The sequence below is a fragment of the Erythrolamprus reginae genome, chromosome 1, assembly GCF_031021105.1.
Source record: "Erythrolamprus reginae isolate rEryReg1 chromosome 1, rEryReg1.hap1, whole genome shotgun sequence".
NCBI lineage: Eukaryota > Metazoa > Chordata > Lepidosauria > Squamata > Dipsadidae > Erythrolamprus > Erythrolamprus reginae.
This window is the reverse complement of record NC_091950.1, coordinates 48,289,430-48,311,226: the sequence shown is the minus strand read 5'-3', so window position 1 is coordinate 48,311,226 and position 21,797 is coordinate 48,289,430. Positions and strand designations below refer to the sequence as shown.

General features: G+C 38.3%; 1 protein-coding gene across 8 annotated transcripts in view; it reads left to right on the top strand.

Annotated features, from left to right (window-relative positions):
• Positions 1-21,797, top strand: part of MARK3 (microtubule affinity regulating kinase 3) — an 82,572-nt gene that overhangs the window by 36,056 nt on the left and 24,719 nt on the right. For all 8 annotated transcript variants that reach the window (XM_070751847.1, XM_070751825.1, XM_070751841.1 and 5 more), the window contains 6 exons: positions 1,279-1,327; positions 8,852-8,917; positions 15,046-15,116; positions 17,931-17,987; positions 19,217-19,453; positions 19,568-19,687. In XM_070751847.1, coding sequence (XP_070607948.1) covers positions 1,279-1,327; positions 8,852-8,917; positions 15,046-15,116; positions 17,931-17,987; positions 19,217-19,453; positions 19,568-19,687 — 600 coding nt within the window. The remainder of the gene's footprint in view (positions 1-1,278; positions 1,328-8,851; positions 8,918-15,045; positions 15,117-17,930; positions 17,988-19,216; positions 19,454-19,567; positions 19,688-21,797) is intronic.

Genomic DNA, 21,797 nt, shown 5'->3' with positions numbered 1-21,797 from the left:
AGCTCGCTCATCTCAACTTCCTACAAGCCCTCAGATAGAAATTCATCTGGTAACTGGAGCAGGGTTAGAATATTGATTTAAAATTAGACAGATTCCAAATCACCCATCAAACTCTAACGTTATTTTAGAATGTTTTAGCTTTGGCATTTGAAGAATCTGAAGGTTTTTTTATAGTTTTCCCATCTTTTTTTTACTTTTATAAATAACTCAACATCTTTTTTACTTTTATAAATAACTCAAGGCAGTGAACATATCTAATACTTTCTTCCTCCCCATGCCTCCTCCTCCTCACATCAGCAAGCCTATGTGGTGAGTTGGGCTGAGCAAGAGTGATTGATCCAAAGTCACCCAGTCAACTTACATAGCTTGGATGAGACTAGAACTCATAGTCTCCTGGTTTCTAGCCTGGTGCCTTAACCACCAGATGGGCTGCCAAAAATTTTTTACTGCCACACTGTAGGCGTGGTTTATTTTGTTGATGTGGCTTGATGGTCATGTCACTGGGTAAGAGTGGCTTGCTGACCATGTGACTAGGTGGGAATGGCTTGACAATCATGTGACCAGGGGTGGCTTAAAGGTCATGTGACTGGGTAGGAGTGGCTTACCGACCAAGATAAATTTTCAAATAAGTGCTTGGACTTTTTTTCAGTTGATTAAGTCACATTATTTGAATAGCCACAAAAAGGAGAAATGATAGACAGCATTATTTATTGAGGAGCACAGTAACATTTTAAGGTTTTATACTCAACCCACAAGGTTTAGTATGATAACAGATTAGGCAAGTAGCTCAATTTTCTTTAATTGCTATAAAAGTTAAGTTGATTAAAAGGATTTATGGGTAAAACATACTATTTAATTATTTCCTATTTTAAAAGTAATTTAAGGATCATACTAAGGTACTAGAAAAGGAAGGACAATAAAAAAACTATTTAGTATTCAATAAATAGTGCATAAATTTACCACTCGTACTGTGTGGTCCCCCCCAGGAATGCAGCGGCCCATTACTGCCAAAGTGACACTTAATCTAATGTTCAGATTATGAAAACCTGAAAGAAGATTGAATGTTCTTCTGAAATCACTTTTGTGGTAAAACTTGGTCTTCAAAGTATGCTTGCTTGTATAGGAAGAGAGGAAAAACTCTTATATCTTTTTTTTCCCTGGTATACTTGTAGTTTTCCAGACTCTTCAAATATGATTACAGTTGTAACACTCTTACATGCTGCACATGTTCTCAGGGTTGTAGCTATGTAATACTAACTTTTTAATTTTCTTTTCTAGCTGTTTAGGGAAGTAAGGATAATGAAGATTTTAAATCATCCTAACATAGGTAGAGTATGATTTAAATGTTCTCTTTTTGCATAGATCTGTTTATCCATTTAAACATGTATTTTTAAAATTTATGTATAAATGTGTACATTTAACATATTCATAATCCACATGATTTTTTTAAGCACATCAGTCATTCTCATACTGCATTTAATATCTTTCTACATTTGTACAGTTTCACTTACTCAAAATTTATTTTATTCATTTAAAATCTAAGTTCTTAGTATGCAGATTGATCACATAGTTATCCCCTGTATGTGAAACCTTTCTATTGGGCATGCCTCTCGCTTAATTATCTGCTGCAAGGCAGAATTAATGTACTTGCATTATATCACCAATCATTCTATGGTATATTGTGAGCAGATATCACAAATAACATTGGCTCATCATAACCCAAGTAGTGGCAGCATTCTGCAGGGGAAGGCAGTTTTCAAAGTCAGAAGTCTTCTGGATGTAAATGAATACTTTATCTTGCCTGAAAAAAAATCCTTTTCAGGAAGTGTGTGTGTGTGTGTGTGTGTGTGTGTGTGTGTGTGTACACACGCGCACATTACAGCTGATTATCCAAATTTCTTCTGGAGCATATTAAAGAATATTAATTGTTGAGATATGGGAATAAGTGGATTAGATAAATCTTGAAAAGCTTTTCAATTGAAAAGTCTGTTTTCTGTGTTTCATTCTGCCTGGCTTTATCTTTAGTATGACTGTCTCATTATCTTTATTCTTCTTTATAAGTGCTCAGACTTGCTCTATTACATTAATTCTTTCTGGAAAGGCTTGAGTTGCTCTGAGCAAACACTCAGCAATGCTTCTGCTTTCTCCACCTCCAATAAGCCCTCATCTACCTGGATAACATGTGTTGAGGAGCTTCAGGCTAACTGGAGAGGGAGAGCACACAGGAAAAAGGAGTGGGAACAATAGAGTACAAAGCAAGGATGGGGATAGAATAAGACATGGGGGAGGGGAAAAGGAAAGGATTAGAAGCATTGCTAGAGAAAACAAGGATGAAAGAAACATGAAGGGGATTTAGGAGAAATATGAATGGATGGCAAGAAATTAGACTTCTAGATCTGGTCAGGAAAAAAAATGTAGATGGCCACTGAATTGCAGTTTTAAAAAATTGCAGTTCAGATCTAATAGCTTTAATAAATGGAATAGTGTGCCCCAAAGAGAATTTGCATTTGGTCTTGTCTGCTGCTGAGGTACAACTTCTGGAAAGAGCTGTGGTAGTGCAGTGGTTAGAATGCATTATTGCAGAATAACTGCCCACTTCCAGGAGTTTGAGCTCTGTAAGCTGCCTAGAGAATACTGTAAAGCACTATGGGCAGTATTATGTGCAATTGCTATCCATAAAATACTTCATCTCATTGTAAACATTTTCCTCAGCTACAGGAGACTCATCATTTGTCCTTAAAACATTTGGATCTACTGCAGCTCTGCAGCATTCAGCAGAGTGTTGCACATGCTAAATTTATAAACCAAGTACAGTGGTACCTCAAGATACGAACCCCTCGTCTTACGAACAATTCGTGATACGAACCCGGGGTTCAGAAAAAATTTGCCTCTTCTTACGAACTTTTTTCAAGTTACGAACGCCAAACCCGAACTTCCGGGTTCGGCATTGGGAGGCTCCTGGGAAGCCCCCGGGCTGTTTTAAAAGGTGACCGCCGGGCTGGGGGGCTTCCCAGCAACCTCCTGAATCCCGAACTTTTGCCGAACTTCCAGGTTCGGGGTTCGGGGGGGTGCTGGGAAGCCCCCCAGCCCGGCGGTCACCTTTTAAAACAGCCGGGCGGCTTCTCAGGAGCCTCCCAACGCCGAACGCGGAAGTTCGGGTTTGGCGTTTGGCTTCCGGAGGCTCCTGGGAAGCCCCCCGGCTGTTTTAAAAGGTCACAGCCAGGCTGGGGCGCTTGCCAGCAGCCCCGACTCCCTGCCGCTCGCCCATGGCCGGCAGAAGATCGCTCTTGCCCGGCTTCCGCGCGAGGCATCAGGTCAGCATTCTGTGGGGCGGGCGGCGGGGAAGCCGGCGGCTGTGGCAGCTGCTGCAGGAGGCTTTCCCCCTCCTCGTCCGCCGCCCGCCCGCCCAGAATGCTGACCTGATGCCTCGCGGGGAAGCCGGGCAAGAGCGATCTTCTGCCGGCCATGGGCGAGCTACAATAAGCTTCCACGCCCTCGCCCGTGCCTGGCGGGAGGTGAAGAGTGCTTTGCCCAGTGCAAAGTTGACAGCAAGCAGCTCCGCAGTCCCCAAAGGAGGCTTAACCCCGCCCCTCTGTCCCACCCCTCGCCCGTATCCGGCATAACTTCCTCCTGCCTATCCCCGCTCTTCTGCCGGCCACGGGCGAGGGGTGGGACAGAGGGGTGGGGTTAAGCCTCCTTTCGGGACTGCGGAGCTGCTTGCTGTCAACTTTGCACTGGGCAAAGCACTCTTCAGCTCCCGCCAGGCACGGGCGAAAGGCGAGGAAGCCTATTGTAGCAGCTGCCACAGCGGAGACATTTGGGGTTTTGGCTGGGGGGGGGAGGGGAAGGCAGGAGGTCCGGCCCTTCATTTGCCCTCCCAGCAAAAGACAAAGCCGCACAGCTCCGCATCGCCGAAGGAGGCTTAACCCCACCCCTCTGTCCCACCCCTCGGCCGTGGCCGGCAGAAGAGCGGGGATAGGCAGGAGGAAGTTATGCCGGATACGGCCGAGGGGTGGGACAGAGTGGTGGGGTTAAGCCTCCTTCGGCGATGCGGAGCTGCGCGGCTTTGCCTTTTGCTGGGAGGGCAAATGAAGGGCCGGACCTCCTGCCTTCCCCTCCCTCCCCAGCCAAAACCCCAAATGTCTCCGCTGTGGCAGCTGCTACAATAGGCTTCCTCGCCTTTCGCCTGTTTCAGCTTTCCATCCATCCACGTCACTTCGCCGCTAAATCGTATGGCAGCAAACAATCTTTGGGGTTTTCGCTGGGGGGAGAAGTAGGACCTTCCTAACTTCCTCCCCCCCCCCCAGCGAAAACCCCAAAGATTGTTTGCTGCCACACGATTTAGCGGCGAAGTGACGTGAAGGGATGGAAAGCTGAAACCGGGCTGTTTCAGCTTTCCATCCATCCACGTCACTTTGCTGCTAAATCGTATGGCAGCAAACAATCTTTGGGGTTTTCGCTGGGGGGAGAAGTAGGACCTTCCTAACTTCCTCCCCCCCCCAGCGAAAACCCCAAAGATTGTTTGCTGCCACACGATTTAGCGGCGAAGTGACGTGAAGGGATGGAAAGCTGAAACCGGGCTGTTTCAGCTTTCCATCCATCCACGTCACTTTGCTGCTAAATCGTATGGCAGCAAACAATCTTTGGGGTTTTCGCTGGGGGGAGAAGTAGGACCTTCCTAACTTCCTCCCCCCCCCAGCGAAAACCCCAAAGATTGTTTGCTGCCACACGATTTAGCGGCGAAGTGACGTGAAGGGATGGAAAGCTGAAACCGGGCTGTTTCAGCTTTCCATCCATCCACGTCACTTTGCTGCTAAATCGTATGGCAGCAAACAATCTTTGGGGTTTTCGCTGGGGGGAGAGGTAGGACCTTCCTAACTTCCTCCCCCCCCAGCGAAAACCCCAAAGATTGTGCCTTTCTTTGTTGCGCTTCCACCAGCATGGCCTGGCTGGCAGCGGAAGATGTAACCGAGCTCACGGGGCTGGGCTCGGCTCCCCCTCTTACCAGCCCAGCAGGCAGCCGCCATGGAAGGCTCCGTTCCCTGTCGGCCACGGAGACCGGCCCCGTGGGCTCGTTTACATCTTCCGCTGCCAGCCAGGCAGCGCAACGAAGAGAGGCATTCGCTTTCCTCCCGCCGGCCCCTCAATCGGGCCGGTAGGGAACAGAATGGAACCAGCCCAGAAGCAATAGACGCAGGATCGGGCCGGCAGCAGGCGCAGGGCGAGGCAGCAGGTCTGCATCCTGGGCAGGCGGGCGGGCGGCGGGCGAGGAGGCGCGGCCGAGCGGCGACAGCGGCGGTTCTCCTCACTTCGGAGAGCTTCCTGGGCATGAAAACGCACGAATCCAACAAGAACGAAAGCCAGGAAGCTCTCCCTGGCGGAGACCGCCGGCCCCTCAATCGGGCCGCCGTGACGGGGACCACTGGCCTGCCTAGCGGGCTGGGAGGGAGGTGGAATACGGGAGGAGGAGGAAGAGGAGGAGGAGGGAGGAAGGAGAGAGAGAGAGAGGGAAGCCGCCCGGCTGTTTTTAAAGGTGACAGCCGGGCGGCAGCGTTTTTTTGCGGTTGTTTTTTTTTTGTTGCACGGATTAATTGACTTTACATTGTTTCCTATGGGAAACAATGTTTCGTCTTACGAACCTTTCGTGTTACGAACCTTTCCCTGGAACCAATTAAGTTCGTATCTTGAGGTTCCACTGTACACATTTATTTTCAAATGAGATTAAGATATATCAGCTTAATTGGCATTTAAAAATAATAGTACAGAAATTAGCTAATTTTAACTGAATGTGTTTTTGTAAAGTTCTGCATTTTTGTAGTTTGAATATTGAAGAGAATAAAGTGAAATAAAAATTTAAGTAAATGAGGGAAGCTATAATATAGTTGCCATTGCGGAAACTTGGTGGGATGAGACTGACAAATGGAATATACAGCTAGAAGGATTTAAATTGTTTAAAAGAAGTACATCAAATAAAAGAGCAGGTGGGGTTGCACTATATATAAGAAATAACTACAATTTTACAGAAATAGAGTACAACAGTAATGAAAATTATCTTGAATGCATTTGGGTCAATATTAAAGGGGGTGGGGGAAAGGACGTTGCCATAGATCTGTTCTATAGGCCACCCAACCAAACAGGAAGTAGATGAACTTTGTCCTAGTGGACAACCATTTAAATATGAGCCAGCAGTGTGCAGCAGCTGCTAAAAAAGCCAACGCAGTTCTAGGCTGCATTAACAGAGGGATAGAATCAAGATCACGTGATGTGTTAATACCACTATATAATGCCTTAGTAAGGCCACACTTGGAATACTGCATTCAGTTTTGGTGACCACGGTGTAAAAAGGATGTTGAGACTCTAGAAAAGAGTGTAGAAAAGAGCAACAAAGATAATTAGGGGACTGGAAACTAAAACATATGAAGAACAATTGCAGGAACTAGGTATGTCTAGTTTAATGAAAAGAAGGACTAGTCTAGTTTAATGAAAAGACATGATAGCAGTGTTCAAGTATCTAAGGGGTTGCCACAAAAAAGGGAGTCAGGCTATTCTCCAATGCCACCTGAGGGTAGGACAAGAAGCAATGTGTGGAAACTAATCAAGGAAAGAAACAACTTAGAACTAAGGAGAAAGTTCCTGACAGTTAGAACAATTGATTAGTGGAACAGCTTGCCTCCAGAAGTTGTGAATGCTCCAACACTGGAAGTTTTTAAGCAGATGTTGGATAACCATCTGAAGTAGTGTGGTGTCTTCTGCCCAAGCAGGGGGTTGGACTAGAAGACCTCCAAGGTGCCTTCCAACTCTGTTGTTATTATTATTATAAAGCAGTAAATAGTTTGCAGCTGCTAAGAGACTATACTGTTGGATTAAATTCTGAAGATCAATCAACACTGATTACTTATATCTCAGGATGTTTTATTGTTGTGAACTGATCCCCCCAAAAATCATGCTTTAATTATAATTTTAGAAAAACTAAGCATTAGATTATATATCTTTTGAGATGCCATCTGAGTATATGATTCAGCTGCGAATATTGATTTGAATAATTATTTGAGAGGAATCATTTTAAGTCTTGTGTGTCTCTAATCAGCATAATTCATTAGCAATGTTTAGTTCTCAATTAGTATTATTATAATTAACTTTCTTTTATATAGGGAAACATGATCTTTGATAAGAGTTATAAATTCACCAAAAATTGAATAAATATTGTAATCTTAAGCTTGAGGCAAAAACCTTAACTCACCAAATGTAATATAGAGAAAAGATTATAATTATGGAAAATTGATTTATTAATACAGAAGTCTTAATTCTGTAAATTTCTTATTTATTTATAATTATAGGCCGCCCAACTCCTTCCAGATTCTGGGCTGCGTACAACATATAGTTCTTCCAGTAGCTATATGTGCATCTCTATTCAAATTAATATAAAAATATCATTTCACTATCTAAACATAAATAATATTCTAGCATGAATTAAATGATATTATGTATTAGATGAAATGATACAGTATTAGAAAAATGAGTAGTAATATTTCTTTCTGGTTCACTTCAAAAGCCATTTTGATTTCTTTCAAATGATAGCAATGTGCTTTTGAAGAAGCAGCCTCATACAGTAACGTCTAAGTATTTTCCAAGGGTAGCTCCATACAGTATAGTAATCTAAATGGGAGGTTAGTAAGGCATCAATAATTTTGAGATACTTCATCCAGGAATGGCTGCAATTGGTGCACAAAATGTAATTTAGCCACACCTGCTGCTTGCTGATCTTTTACTGAGCCAAGTAAGACCCTCAGATTATGGTATGAAGCACCTGGAATGGAAGAATATAATTCCCATATATGTATCAATCAGCATTTTACTTTTGTCCTAAATCCTTACTCAAATCCCAGTCAAATAAATATAACACTTTTTTCTGACTTTCTTAAGAAAAAAGAGTAATAATGGTAAAGGTTAATTTTCAGAGTGTAAAATAAAATTGCCAGCATAAAAGCAAGTCTTGCGATTTGATTTTGATTTCAGGTAAGAATTGTAATGTATACAATGGAGAGCTAGGTTATAATTATGTATTCCTGTATGATTGTTAATAGGTAATATCATTTCATTTCTATTGCTTTAGCTTGCTTATTTGAATAAATTTAACTGTCTTATATATTACAGACTGTAATCAATGTTTACTTATCTATTGTAGTGTATTAAATCTCCTGAATGTGACTATGAAATAACAGAATGGACTCATTTAAATGTTTCTGCATTAGCCTTTGATTTGTTCTCCTGGGGGGATGGGGAGTTGGCTTCTTACAATATAATCAATTGGTGCTTCCTGAAACTACTTAAAGGTCTGATCTTTAAGAGGTTTCAATACTGCAATTTTGGTCTGCATCCCCTAATAAAATGCTTTTGCTACAATGCAAAGAGCTTTTTTCAAGTTGATGTTTAGCAAGGCTTTTGACATTTTACTGTGAATACTTATCTCTGCCTGTAAACTACTTTTGAGATTCCCCTGTGATTTTAATTATAAAATATGCAGTTCACCTTAAGGAGAGACTATCTATGACTCAGTGAAAATAGCATACTGTGTAGATTCATTTCTTAGCATTTCTAGCCAAAGGACATTAAATAGAAAATTGGATGGCAATTTGCAAAAGGAGCCAAGTTTCTCATGTTAGCAATGTATTGCCGTTCTTATATCAGGAAGAATTTGATCAAAACATGTATTTTGTATTTGATATAATTCACTGGAATATCAGATAAGAGAGTGAAAAACACTAATATTGTACAAGTAGATACATATATTTGATAACATCTCTAAACTAGTTCTTTCTCTTTCCTTTTTTGGTTGTTGTTATTGTTCCAGTTAAATTATTTGAAGTAATTGAGACTGAAAAAACACTCTACTTAATCATGGAATATGCAAGTGGAGGTAAGTTCAAACACTTGCAAGCAAAACACTTACCTAGATTCTATTTATATAAAATTTTATTATTTGAACAAGATACTTAAGAATTACCACTTTGTAAATATAAGAATAACTTAATTATTTTCAGTACGGTAATTACTTTTCGTTTGTTATTAAGCAAGGACTCTAAAGTTATCTAGAATAGGAACTTGTTAATTTATTTGCCCAGTTTAATTAATCATATGTTTGTTATATTAATATACCATATTTTAGAGTATTTTTATCCCCCAAAAGGGGGTGAAAACTTAGTTGTGTCTTATATATCGAATGTAGCCCCACCCAGCCACCCCCACCCTTTGGCCTCTGCCTCCCAGCAATTTACCCCCTTGCAGCAGACAGTACAGAACCTGTTAAGCCAAGCAATTTATTATCAGCTTTCTGACCTTAAACTGATTTGAGGCCCAGTGCTAAACTGAAAGTGAAACTAGCTGCAAATTGCTGGGAGAGAGACTGCAGATTTTTATTTTCTGCTGAACTGGATGCAAGGAAGTAAGTCAATAACTACAAGTACCTGTAAAATGTTCAAATTATTAGACTTATGTTTAAAGACTGCTTTATTATTGTTCTAGACAACAAAATGAAGAAGCTTTTTAAAATAAATGCTTGATCTGAAGAGGCCCAGTGGTATTTATCTTCTTTTAAATAGCAGATAATAACTATACTTCCAGAAAGCCACATCAATTTTAAAAATTTGTAAAAGTATAATCAGAAATGTAACAGTGTCCTGTTTAGTATTAAGATAAGGCAGTGGAGTTAAACCTTGACTTAGTCTTGTTTAGAGTAGATCTATTTAAATAATTGGGAGGAGTTAGTGTGACTACATTTAAGAAAACTTTCTGGCATTAATATACTGCCATAATGTACATTTCTCCAATCCTTTGCTATTACTATGGGTCAAACACATATGCACAGAAATACACAGCTAACAGTGTATATCATCTGTGCTGTTTGCTGTTTGGCCAATTGCTGGGAAGCAGAGGCCTTCTTTCCTTGTACTCGCCCCTCCCCCCCCACAAAAATGTTTTATACTTGGTGCATCTTATACTCCAAAAAATACGGCACTCCCTTTCCATCAAGATGGGAAAATAAAGAGAACAATTCTGGAAAATAAAGAGTACAATTCTGGTACATAGTGCTTTATATATTTCCCAATTAACGTATTGATTTGCAAATAAACAGTTTTTACACTGCCTTGTCCTTTGTACACAGTACAGTACTTCATTTGGAACTTTCTTTATTATCTGTACATGATAAAACATTTTATATGCAGACTGTTATGATTATCTATCAAAATAATGTTTGGGGTTAAGTCTAACAATTGCCCACAAACAAGATAATTTTATCTTCATTACTTCCTCTTTACTTTGCATTTTGGAAACAAAATGAAATTCCAGTCTCTAAGAGTTATAAAAGAGATCTGATTGTTCATGGACAGAACAATTTATTTATATTTAGCTGGTAATACTCATATTGTAAGAATTGGTTACACAGATTTTTTATTTACATAGAATAGCTTTCTTCTACTCAGTGGTAAAGAGCACTGATTAGCTTAACATGTGATCAAAGATTAACTGTGGAAACAGTTTATATTCATATTTAATAGATTATAAAAGAATTTTTAAATGTCTCAAAGCATCGAAACTTAAATTTTAACAATCGTTTGATACTTTTATCTCCTCAGGAATCAGTACTTACAGTTTTTTTTCTTATTATTTTAGAAAGAGCTTCCCCATATCCTCAGTTACCTTTTAAATAATTTTGTGTTTATACTATTCTAAAGTTATAAATGAATTAAATCTGGTCAGGATGCCCTTCATATTGGGCTTCAAATCACATTTAATCTCTTGAGGTGTTACTATGATTGATTATTTTAGTTGCTACTTCAATATTTTCCCTATCTTGGCTTAGTCACACTTTTGAGTTTTAATATAATTATTATTAATATTCTGGACAGCCCCAATATTTGATGTTATATTGTCTTCTAAAAATGAGATGCTTGATTGCTCTGATGTTTCCATGCAGTTTGTTTTGCAGATAGGAAAAGATATATTTCAATGATAGCTACAAGCTGAAAACAATTCCATGTCTTCCTTTTAAAAACAAAAACATACATGTAAATCATTCTTCTATATAACATTTTACTACCATCTAAATAAGGCAAAAGTAAACCTTTTCGAAACCATTGGTTGGCTAAATCCCAACAGTCATCTTGGAACTGTGATTATCTACCAATTCCATTGATTTTCTGTTGTTTCTAGGTTGGGCATAAAGTACAGTTAATGTTTTTAAAGCACTTAATGGTCTTGGGCTAAATTATCCAAGATCAATTTCAGTCCATTAACCTGCACAGCATTGAAAATAATTTCAGAGGCTTCCTAGAGATAAAATGGACAGGTACATGAAGACGCCTATTTTATTGATGATGTCAACACTGAGGAATATTTTTTATGCCTGGAAAATGATAGCTATTCCCACTACCACTTAATATTGTTGTTTTTCTTGTGGTTATTATTTAAAAGCTTTGACCGTTCAAAGCAGCAAGTAGTTTTGTTGTGTTTTAGTTACTGCATTGTGATTTGTTCTCTCTTCTGCTTTTGACAATAGAGCATATGGAAAAGTAAGTTATCACAGTACCTACTATGAATACTAGCATTAGATTCATTAATGTTGGGCTAAGTCTAAGAAAAAATGGAATACAATTGAGCCACAATTTAGTTCTATTTTTGCACATAACAGACAGAATTTACACACAACAGACAGAATCTTGCCAAACTAAATCTTTGCTGTCCTCAACCTAACAGATATAACTTGTGAGAATCTAAGGAGTTGCTATCTGAACACACTATCAATTTCCAGGCTATATTGCCTCTACTGTCACGCCTACAGGAAAAATACTTTTAAAAAGGCAACCCAAGCCGCACGCTTTGTCTTTTGCCGCAAACTTCAGCAGTATACTTTGTAGCTTATTTTGTTACACATGAGCTGATTCCTAATAAAGAAGAATCAGGCAACCAGGTGTCTTGGAAGTTTAACACAATTGCAAAATAAACACAGTATGTTATTTTTATTGTATATATTGTGTGTGCTATATAATGTAGAAACATAGAAGATTGACGGCAGACCTCGTGGTCCATCTAGCCTGCGCTTATACTATTTCTTTTATCTTAGGATGGATATACTATGTTTATCCCAGGCTTGTTTAAATTCAGTTACTGTGGATTTCCCCCAACTAACCTCAGATTGTGCCCGCTTGTTCTTGTGTTCACTTTCCTATTAAAAACACTTCCCTCCTGAACCTTATTTAATCCTTTAACATATTTAAATGTTTCGATCATGTCCCCCCTTTTCCTTCTGTCCTCCAGACCATACAGATTGAGTTAAGTCTTTCCTGATAAGTTTTATGCTTAAGACCTTCCACCATTCTTGTAGCCCATCTTTGGACCCATTCAATTTTGTCAATATCTTTTTGTAGGTGAGGTCTCCAGAACTGAACACTGTATTCCAAATGTGGTCTCACCACCACTCTGTATAGTGGGATCACAATTTCCTTCTTCCTGCTTGTTATACCTCTAGCTATGCAGTCAAGCATTCTACTTGGTTTTCGTACCGCCTAACCACACTGTTCACCCATTTTGAGACTGTCAGAAATCACTACCCCTAAATCCTTCTCTTCTGAAGTTTTTGCTAACACAGAACTGCCAATACAATACTCAGATTGAGGATTCCTTTTCCCCAAATGCATTATTTTACATTTGGAAACATTAAACTGCAATTTCCATTGCTTTGACCATTTATCTAGTAAAACTAGATCATTTGCCATATTACAGACGCCTTCAGAAATATCAACCCTATTGCACACTTTAGAGTCATCGGCAAATAGGCAAACCTTCCCTACCAAACCTTCCCCTATGTCATTCACAAACATATTAAAAAGAATAGGACCCAGAACAGACCCTTGTGGCACACCGCTTGTAACCACCCCGAGCCCCGAGTCTGCGGAGAGGGGCGGCATACAAATCTGATTAATAAAATAAATAAATAAACCAGATGATGAGTAGCTTTTCAGGAATTCATTATCGCTTTGAATTTAGCAACCAGTTATAACTTGTGAAGTACCTGTAAACAGAAACCTAGAAACTTCTGGAGAAGCAAATGCTTAATTGGCTTAAATTGAATCAGTCCATCCTATTGTATTTATTGACATGCTTTCAAATTGGAACGAATATAGAGGGTTTTTTTCCCCTGTGGGGCCTAAATAGTTTTGAAGTTAATCCACCATTTTTTAGACCCTCCAAAAATGGGGTTGTGAAGAGCTTTCCCATATTTTCCAAGAAGAGGGATTGTTGCTTTGACCTAACTTTTTCTTGCAAAGTCAAGTGTGAGAAACAATTCTAAGGGTCTTCCTTGATGCAATTCTCTCAAGTACAGAAGCAGAAGAAATAATTTCTTATATAGTACATTATGGGGGAGCTTTAAAGAAATGCAACGTGTGTTATCCTGAAATTCTTTCCAGTTCTCTAAAAATATGTAGACTATATTTGCTATAGGTTGGAAAAGCAGCTCACATAATTTCCTCAAAGCCATCTGCGGATCATTGTGTGCAAAAGTTCAGGAGAGCTGGAGGCTCTAAATATGGGGCTACAGATGATGGAAAATTGCTAATAACTGGGGAAAGGAATTTGTTGGTGGTTGTATAAGAAAATTCAATTATATTCAAGCAATTTCCCCTTCCTATTATATTTATGTGTTTACTTTTCATTCTAACACAAGATACAGTGATACCTTGTCTTATGAACTTAATTGGTTCCAGGAGGAGGTTCGTAAGGTGAAAAGTTCATAAGATGAAACAATGTTTCCCATAGGAAACAATGGAAAACTGATTAATGTGTGAAAGCCCAAAATTTAACCCCTTTTCAAGCCAAAGCACCCATTTTTGCACTGGTGGGATTCCCCTGAAGCTCCCCTCCATGGGAAACCCAACCTCCTGGCTTCCACGTTTTTGCGATGCTGTAGGGAAATCCCAAGAGGGGAATCCCAGGATCGCAAAAACACAGAAGTCCGGAGTTGGGGTTTCGAGGACTTCCTTGTTTTTGCAATGGTGCAATTTCGCTGAGGCTTCCTTCACTGGGAAACCCCACCTCTGGACTTCCGTTGCCAGCGGAGCGCCCGTTTTTGCGATCCTGGGATTTCCCTACAGCATCACAAAAACGCAGAAGTCAGGAGGTGGGATTTCCCATGGAGGTGAGCCTCAGGAGAATCCCAGGATCGCAAAAACGGGCGCTCCGCTTGCAAGTCCAGAGGTGGGGTTTCCCAGCGGCAGCGGCAGGTTCTTAAGGCGAAAAAAGTTCATAAGAAGAGGCAAAAAAATTCCGAACCCCGAATTTGTATCTCAAAAAGTTTGTATGATGAGGGGTTCGTATCACGAGGTACCACTGTACAAGTAATTGTAAACCTCTTTAGTTTCCCACCATTATTGATCTAACATTTTGTGATATTGCTACAACAATAATTTTGACCTTATTTAATATGCAAACATTCTCTATATTTGAACTGTCCCATAGACTACAGCGTGGAGGGGGGGGGGGAGAAATATGATAATGGAATACTGAATTATAGGCAAAACTAAAACTAAATTATGTGGTATAAAGAATAATAGTTTTTTCTTTCATGTGTTACTAAAGGTTACTTACCCAATGCCATTTATTGCAGGAGATTGAAGACAGGCAAAATTATCTCTTTCATGCAATATGCGGTTGAATTATGGAATCTACTAATCTAAATGAATTACCATTTTGGGTCAACAATAGATACGGAGTTATTTATTATTGCTGTCATGATTATCTTGCTTCACTAAGATTAGAAAAAGCATGTTTTAGAATACCAATTCCAACATAAGTGAGAAAGTCTTTCTGCTCTGTTTCTGCTGTTATTTCTTGTAGATATTTGGTTTATCTAATACAATTATACTCCAAGGTTACACATGAACGTTCTGTTTGTTTTTAATTAATAACTTTATTGTCACAGTGAATAATAATTTAACTACTATTTGATCATTAAGTGATCTGTTTTTATTTTGTATGCCTTAATTATAGGGGAGGTATTTGATTATCTAGTTGCACATGGAAGAATGAAGGAAAAAGAGGCAAGAGCGAAATTTAGACAGGTATGAAAATACTTTGATATATTATATTTGAAGACTTTTTCCTGTTAGTGATTGATCTCGTCCTTAACATATAGATAGATGCATTTGTTTATGATAGAAAATATTGTTAAAATTGACTTCCACGATGTAACTGCAGTCCGCCATTCTTGATGCTTTAGTTATGATACACCATTAAGGGAAGGTAACTCCTACATAATTTGGTGTTTTTACAAGGAATTAATGAAGAATAATAGAAAAATCCAATCAGAGTAGGAAACCATGATGGCAAACAATCTTTTCCTTCAGGTTCCAAAAGCATGAGCCGCCCCGAGTCTACGGAGAGGGGCAGCATACAAATCTAATAAATAATAATAATAATAATAATAATAATAATAATAATAATGATAATACGTACACTATTGTGCTTGAGTGAGTGCCCACAGCCATAATTCAATGCCCCCCTGCTCATGCATGTGTGATCCCCCATGCTATCCCACACGATCCCCCCGTTCAGACATTTCTTGACTTTGGGTGGGCCTGGTAGAGCCATTTTTCACCCTCCTCAGGCTCCATATGAATTTTTGGAGCCTGGCAAGGGCAAAAATGGCTTCCCCGACCCCCAGAGGCCCTCTGAAGGCTGAAAATGCCTTCCCTGCACAAGCCAAAAAGTCAACTGGCCAGCACGCAGATGTGCACTGCAGATGAGTTCGAGCAATGGCTCCCGTGCTGGCAGATATGGTACGCGTGCCACAAGTTCGACATCACTGGTTTAGGCCATTAATTTTAATCTCAGTTCTATCAAGGGACCTAAAGGCATTGACAACTTATGTCTGACTCTCTTCTGGTTCAGTATGTCAGGTAAAGGGAAGTAACAACATTATTGTGGAATGTTTCCTAATATCGAATTAGAGTGTGCTTTCTTTATCTTAAATTGATTTTTATGCCCTGTGTAATGAGAACAGGTCTTGGTATCTGCTGTTAGACACATTTCCCCCCAGATATTTCAGCTTTTTAAAGAATGCTGTCATAATTCCTTCTTCTTTTCAGGCTAAATATCTCAATTCTTCCAATATTTCTTCCTAGAACTCAATTTCTAGCTCCCTGATAATTCATTTTGCTGTTCCCAGAACCTGTTCCAGTTTGTCTAATTCCTTTTTGAAATATGATGCCCACAACTGGGCACAAGCTTTGAGAGGCAGTGTGATTAGCTAGAAGGAAGTATTGCGATTTCAATATGTTTTTATTGCAGCTTTAAATTTCATTTGATGTTTATGCAATAATCATATTGTTGGCTCATTTTCAGTTTGCAACCAATTTTTTAAAGACTTTTTTTTCACGTACTGTTACCATACCAGATGTTCCTCATCCCATACTTGTAATTGTTTTTACTAAATGAAAAGTTTTTCTTTTGTCTCTCTTATATTTCAGTCTGTTAAACTTTCGTTCATTTTTGCAAGTTGTGAAAATTGTTTGTGAATGGGTTATTAATAAAAGTTAATAAAAATATTAAAAGAGTAGAGAACCCAGAACAGTTCCTTTGTGGCATTCCACAGGATTTCTGCCTCCAATTTAATGAGCACTATATCTACATCACTCCCTTCAGTGATTATATAACAGATAATCAGATAATTATCCACAAATGTGACCAACTTCATTCCTACATTCTAGCCTAAAACCCAGCTGGAAGAGATTCTGTAGATCCTATTTATTTTTTAGCAATATATATTCTCTACATTTATCTGATACTTCACTACCTGACCAGGATTTTTCCAGCAGAATTCATAGTTTCAACTGGATTATCAATAAGTTTCCTGGTTTTGCATCTGGCTCTAGAGAGTTCATTCATATTACACTTCTTCAGTGCCATGCTTTTGACTTGCCCTTTCATTCTGCTCTTTGTAATTGCCAAGAGGAACACATCCCATCTTGCTGAGGAAGAATGAGCAGAAACCAGAATTGAGTAGTTTATGTTTTCATTACTTTTTTTGTCTGCTAGTATTTTACAGTCTTAATTAAACAGATGATATATTACTTTTTTCTCTTTATTTTGAATATTTCTGAATGAGTTCTTTTAAATTATTCTTAATATTTTTTGTCAATCTCTGCTCAATATAATACCAACTTTATGGAGTGTCTCTGTGCCCTCTTCCTTGGTGGTACATTGCTTTTTCCTCCATCTATATATGCCTTTTATATGCACTGTTTTAATTTTCAAATCTTCACTGAGCATTTTGTTGACATGCAGGCTTCTTGTGCAATCTTGCAAATTTGCTTTCCTCCTTAGAATTGGTTGTCTTAGATTTTTTATTGTAAATCCTTGTTTATGTTATTGAAACAGTTTTTAAAAACTCTACAATTACTTTTGTATAATTATGCTATCACCATTACAATCTGCAAAATAACTTTCTTAGCACCCAGATTCCTAGCTTCACTTCATTTTTAAAAATAGATTTTTATTTTTAAATATGGAGACTTAACATGTTACAAAAGCAAAGGACTAACAATAATTAATTTCATTTCAAAAATATTTATGGACACATTTGGGACTTTGGTAATTACTTAGAACATTTTTTAAAAAATCCACTGGGTTGCTAATGAAAGGTGAACAATAGCCAATGGAAATAATAGACTTGCCTTCAGTCTTCCAGTAAACACTATTTGAATAATTCCTACTAATTTTGACAAATATATTTGAACCTGCACCCTCTAGCATTCATAATGCATCCTGTATTGCCTTTATAACTTTTTTAAATTTTAAGCACAGTTGCTAATATAAGACTGCAAACTCTGATTCTATAAACAATATATTTATCATTGAACTTGTTTTCTATCCAGATAGTATCTGCAGTGCAGTATTGCCACCAAAAGCATATTGTTCACAGAGATCTCAAGGTAAGAGAACTATAAAGAATTTTATGTGACAATAATTTGAATCAGCTCCCCCCAGAGATCCGCACTGCCCCCACCCACCTCGCCTTCCGCAAGAGTCTTAGACTCATCTATGCCGCCAGGGTTGAGGCCATTAGACCTATCCCCCTGACCAAATGAATGTAGTGTATGTTTGTTGTTTGAATAGCATTGACTGAGTTTTAATACTATTAGGGTTTTAGATTAACTGTTTTAAATTTATTGGATTTTGATGTTATATTGTTTTTATATGTTGTAATCTGCCCTGAGTCCTCAGAGAGGGGCAGCATATAAATCAAATATATAAATAAATTTTACTCCATTTTTCTACTCTTGCATTTAACTTTTGTTTTAGTCTGAACAAGTAATGGATTACATTCTGTGACAAAGATGAACTATTGCTTGGCATGTTATTAAGGCAGATATTTGGCTGGCATTTTAATAAAGTTGAACATGTTTTAGGGGAACTGATAGAAATAAGTACATATTTTTACTAAATAAGGCTCTGTTGCACAAGTACAAGATGATTGTAAAGGCAAAAGTAGAAACAACACATCTAACGTCTCACTTTAAGCCTCACACTATCTTATGTTATTCCATCACTCCTTGTCTCTAGGAAAAGTTGTTCATACTCAATGTGATATGGTCTATTTCCAGACCATAACAGCAGCAACATTCCACATTGCGCATACTTTAATATCCTCATAATTCAATCTTTCTTTGAGCTTTCAGCATCTTTGTTTAATTTCTTCGGTTCTTCATGTGCTGTTCAAAGATTTTAAACCTGTTTCTTGGCTTTCCTTTTCTTCTTCATTGTCCACCTTCAAAACTCTTGTTTAACTCTTTAATTTTAATTTCTTTCTGCCAAAAACATATGGTATAAAGAATAATAGTTTTAACTCTTAACTTTCCTTTTTTCCTCAATTCTAAACAATATTAATTCAGAAAATTCATTATGAAACTTCAACTTTTGAAAAAAAAATCAGCTGTTTTTGATATCCCTTCAGTAACATCAATTTTATATGTTTTACATTTCTTATTTGTTTCCAGTTGCCAGATAATGTTCAGCTATTTATCTATTAAATCTTTAGTCCTTACGCCAATTATATAAATTACATCTTGAAGGCCAGCAAATAGAGGAACCCATTTATTTTTTGTGGCAAGATAACCCCATCCTCCCGCAGAAGTCTTATCACATTATTTTTCCCCTCTAGGCTGAAAATCTACTACTTGATGCAGACATGAACATTAAAATAGCTGATTTTGGTTTTAGTAACGAGTTTACAGTTGGTAATAAACTGGACACATTTTGTGGCAGCCCTCCCTATGCTGCTCCAGAACTCTTCCAAGGCAAGAAATATGATGGACCTGAAGTAGATGTTTGGAGCTTAGGTGTCATTCTTTATACCCTTGTGAGTGGATCTCTGCCTTTTGATGGGCAGAATCTAAAGGTATGTATCTAATTTATATTTAAAAGAGGGGGGGGGGACACTTCTTATGTCATTTCTCAGCTGAATCAGCATATTGACTGCTTTTTGGAATTTTTTGGTCACTATTGATTTAAGGAACTCAGAGAGAGAGTGTTAAGAGGAAAATACAGGATTCCTTTCTACATGTCAACAGATTGTGAAAACCTTCTAAAACGTTTCCTGGTGCTAAACCCAACTAAAAGAGGCACTCTTGAGGTAATAGCATACTCAGTAAACTTACTCTTGTTTCACTGTAGCACATTTAGTAGACTTATTAATTTTTACATTCATTGATTATATCCCTTGCTAACTTTTAATCTGCTGGGTCTCCCAAGTTGCATTTCAATTGCAGAAGGAGAAAACATACTTGGGTATATTAAAATGCATGCAGAATATTTTATACCAGATATAATTAATCTACCTCCCATACTCTCTCCATTACACAAGAAACTAAAATCTTTCTGCCACCTTATTGCATATTGTACTAAGAAAATCAGGGCACCATGCAGTTGTCTGAAATCATTGTATTGTCAGTAGTGAACTCTGTCCTTGGTGTTTCTTAAGTTTCTGTATTTTAAAGAGGTTTTTGAATTTTAAAGAGGTTATGTTTCACCTGAAATGTTCTTTGTTAGATAGTTAGTTAATCTAACTGAATGACTTTATACCAATAATTTATATGCCGATGTTGTCCTTTCTCCCTTAGAAAGCACTTGTTTAAAACAAACACCAAAGTGATTTGTGAAAATGTTTGTAGAATCAAAGCAGAGATCTATTTAAAGTATTTGTTTCAGTGGTAGCCAGTAGTCTGTCTCTGAGAAGCCCACAGGCAGGACACAACTCACTTTGATGTTTGTTTTAACCAATTTTTCCCTTGGTTTCTCAACAACTAGTTCTGATATGTTAGAAAAAATATATAACCCATCTTGATAAGTACATTTTGTTAGCCTTTTCCTTGGTCTAATGAACCTGGCCTGTAGAAATTCAGAAAATATCTACTCCATTAGTGAACACATCTGGTTGTCCAAATTTCTGCAGCCCAAATACTATTGTTCATGTTAGTTATATTATGTGAAGGAATCTTAAGTACCAATGAAGTGGTATATTGGTAATTATTTAACAACTGGCTCTGCTAGTTCCATTGCTGCAATTGCTACACTGAATATCTGATCTGCATAGTAGTTTAGCTCAGCTCTCAGTCTACTAACAAAATTCCAGAAAATTTAACAATCAGCTCTTTTGAGCTGGAACAACCTGGCTTCACCACACCACTATACCATACTATCTAAGAATCGAGGAGAAAAATGTAACAAGCTCATTTCCTCCGCAGACTATCGTATTGATAAGCTGTTGGTGAAAACAATGTCTGTTCACCAAATGTACCCTTGGATACAGCCTTTAGTGTTTCAGAGCAATGGGGGGGGAAAGCATACATGATATGATACAGTGACTCAGCAGGCTCCTTGTGAGAGAAATTTCCCTATTCTTTTGTACAAATTACAGATAGACGATAGTTAAGGAAAGGACTATAGCATATCTGAAATTGCAGTGATTCACTTTGATTGAATGAAGCCAAATCTTTTAACCCTCTACATCAGAGGTCTTCAAACTTGGCAACTTTAAGACTTGTGGACTTCAACTCCCAGAATTCTGTAGCTCCATAGCTGGCTGGAGAATTCTGGGAGTTGAAGTCCACTAGTCTTAAAGTTGCCAGGTTTTGGAGACCCCTGCTCTACATAATGAGGGTTAAATATATAACGATAAAGGGTTCTTATTAGCATGCATCTCCTTTCTTTTGTATTGCAAACACAGACATTATAGTCACTAAGACTTGTCTAATTTAGCAGAGAGCATCTATCCCATCTTATTCCTAGGAAGAAGTCGAAAATTGCTTAGATAACCATACTTTCCCCTATCTCCTTTGAGGGGGCCGCTTCTTTCTCTCTTTGGATCAGTGTAAACCTATATACCAAAAACATCCCATAATGTCCTTCCTTCCTCAATAAGTGTCCGAAGGTGATTATATTCAGTAATTATATTCATTGGTGGGGGGATGTTATGGATTGTAATAGAAAGGCTAGTTCACAGAATCATGATAATTTCAATATAGCCTGAACTAGTTCGTGATAAGGACTTTCTTTAGATATCATCTAGCTTTCCAATGCTAGAATTTAAAATTTACATCTGGTGCATCGTATGCAAAATAAGAAAGTAAGATTTGGGGAAAATAATAAGGCCACATGTTCAAAATATATACTATTCATTTTGTTGCATATAAGAAGAAGACAGTATTAGTATTGGAAGGATAGGCAAGTGCCAGTTCTTAATT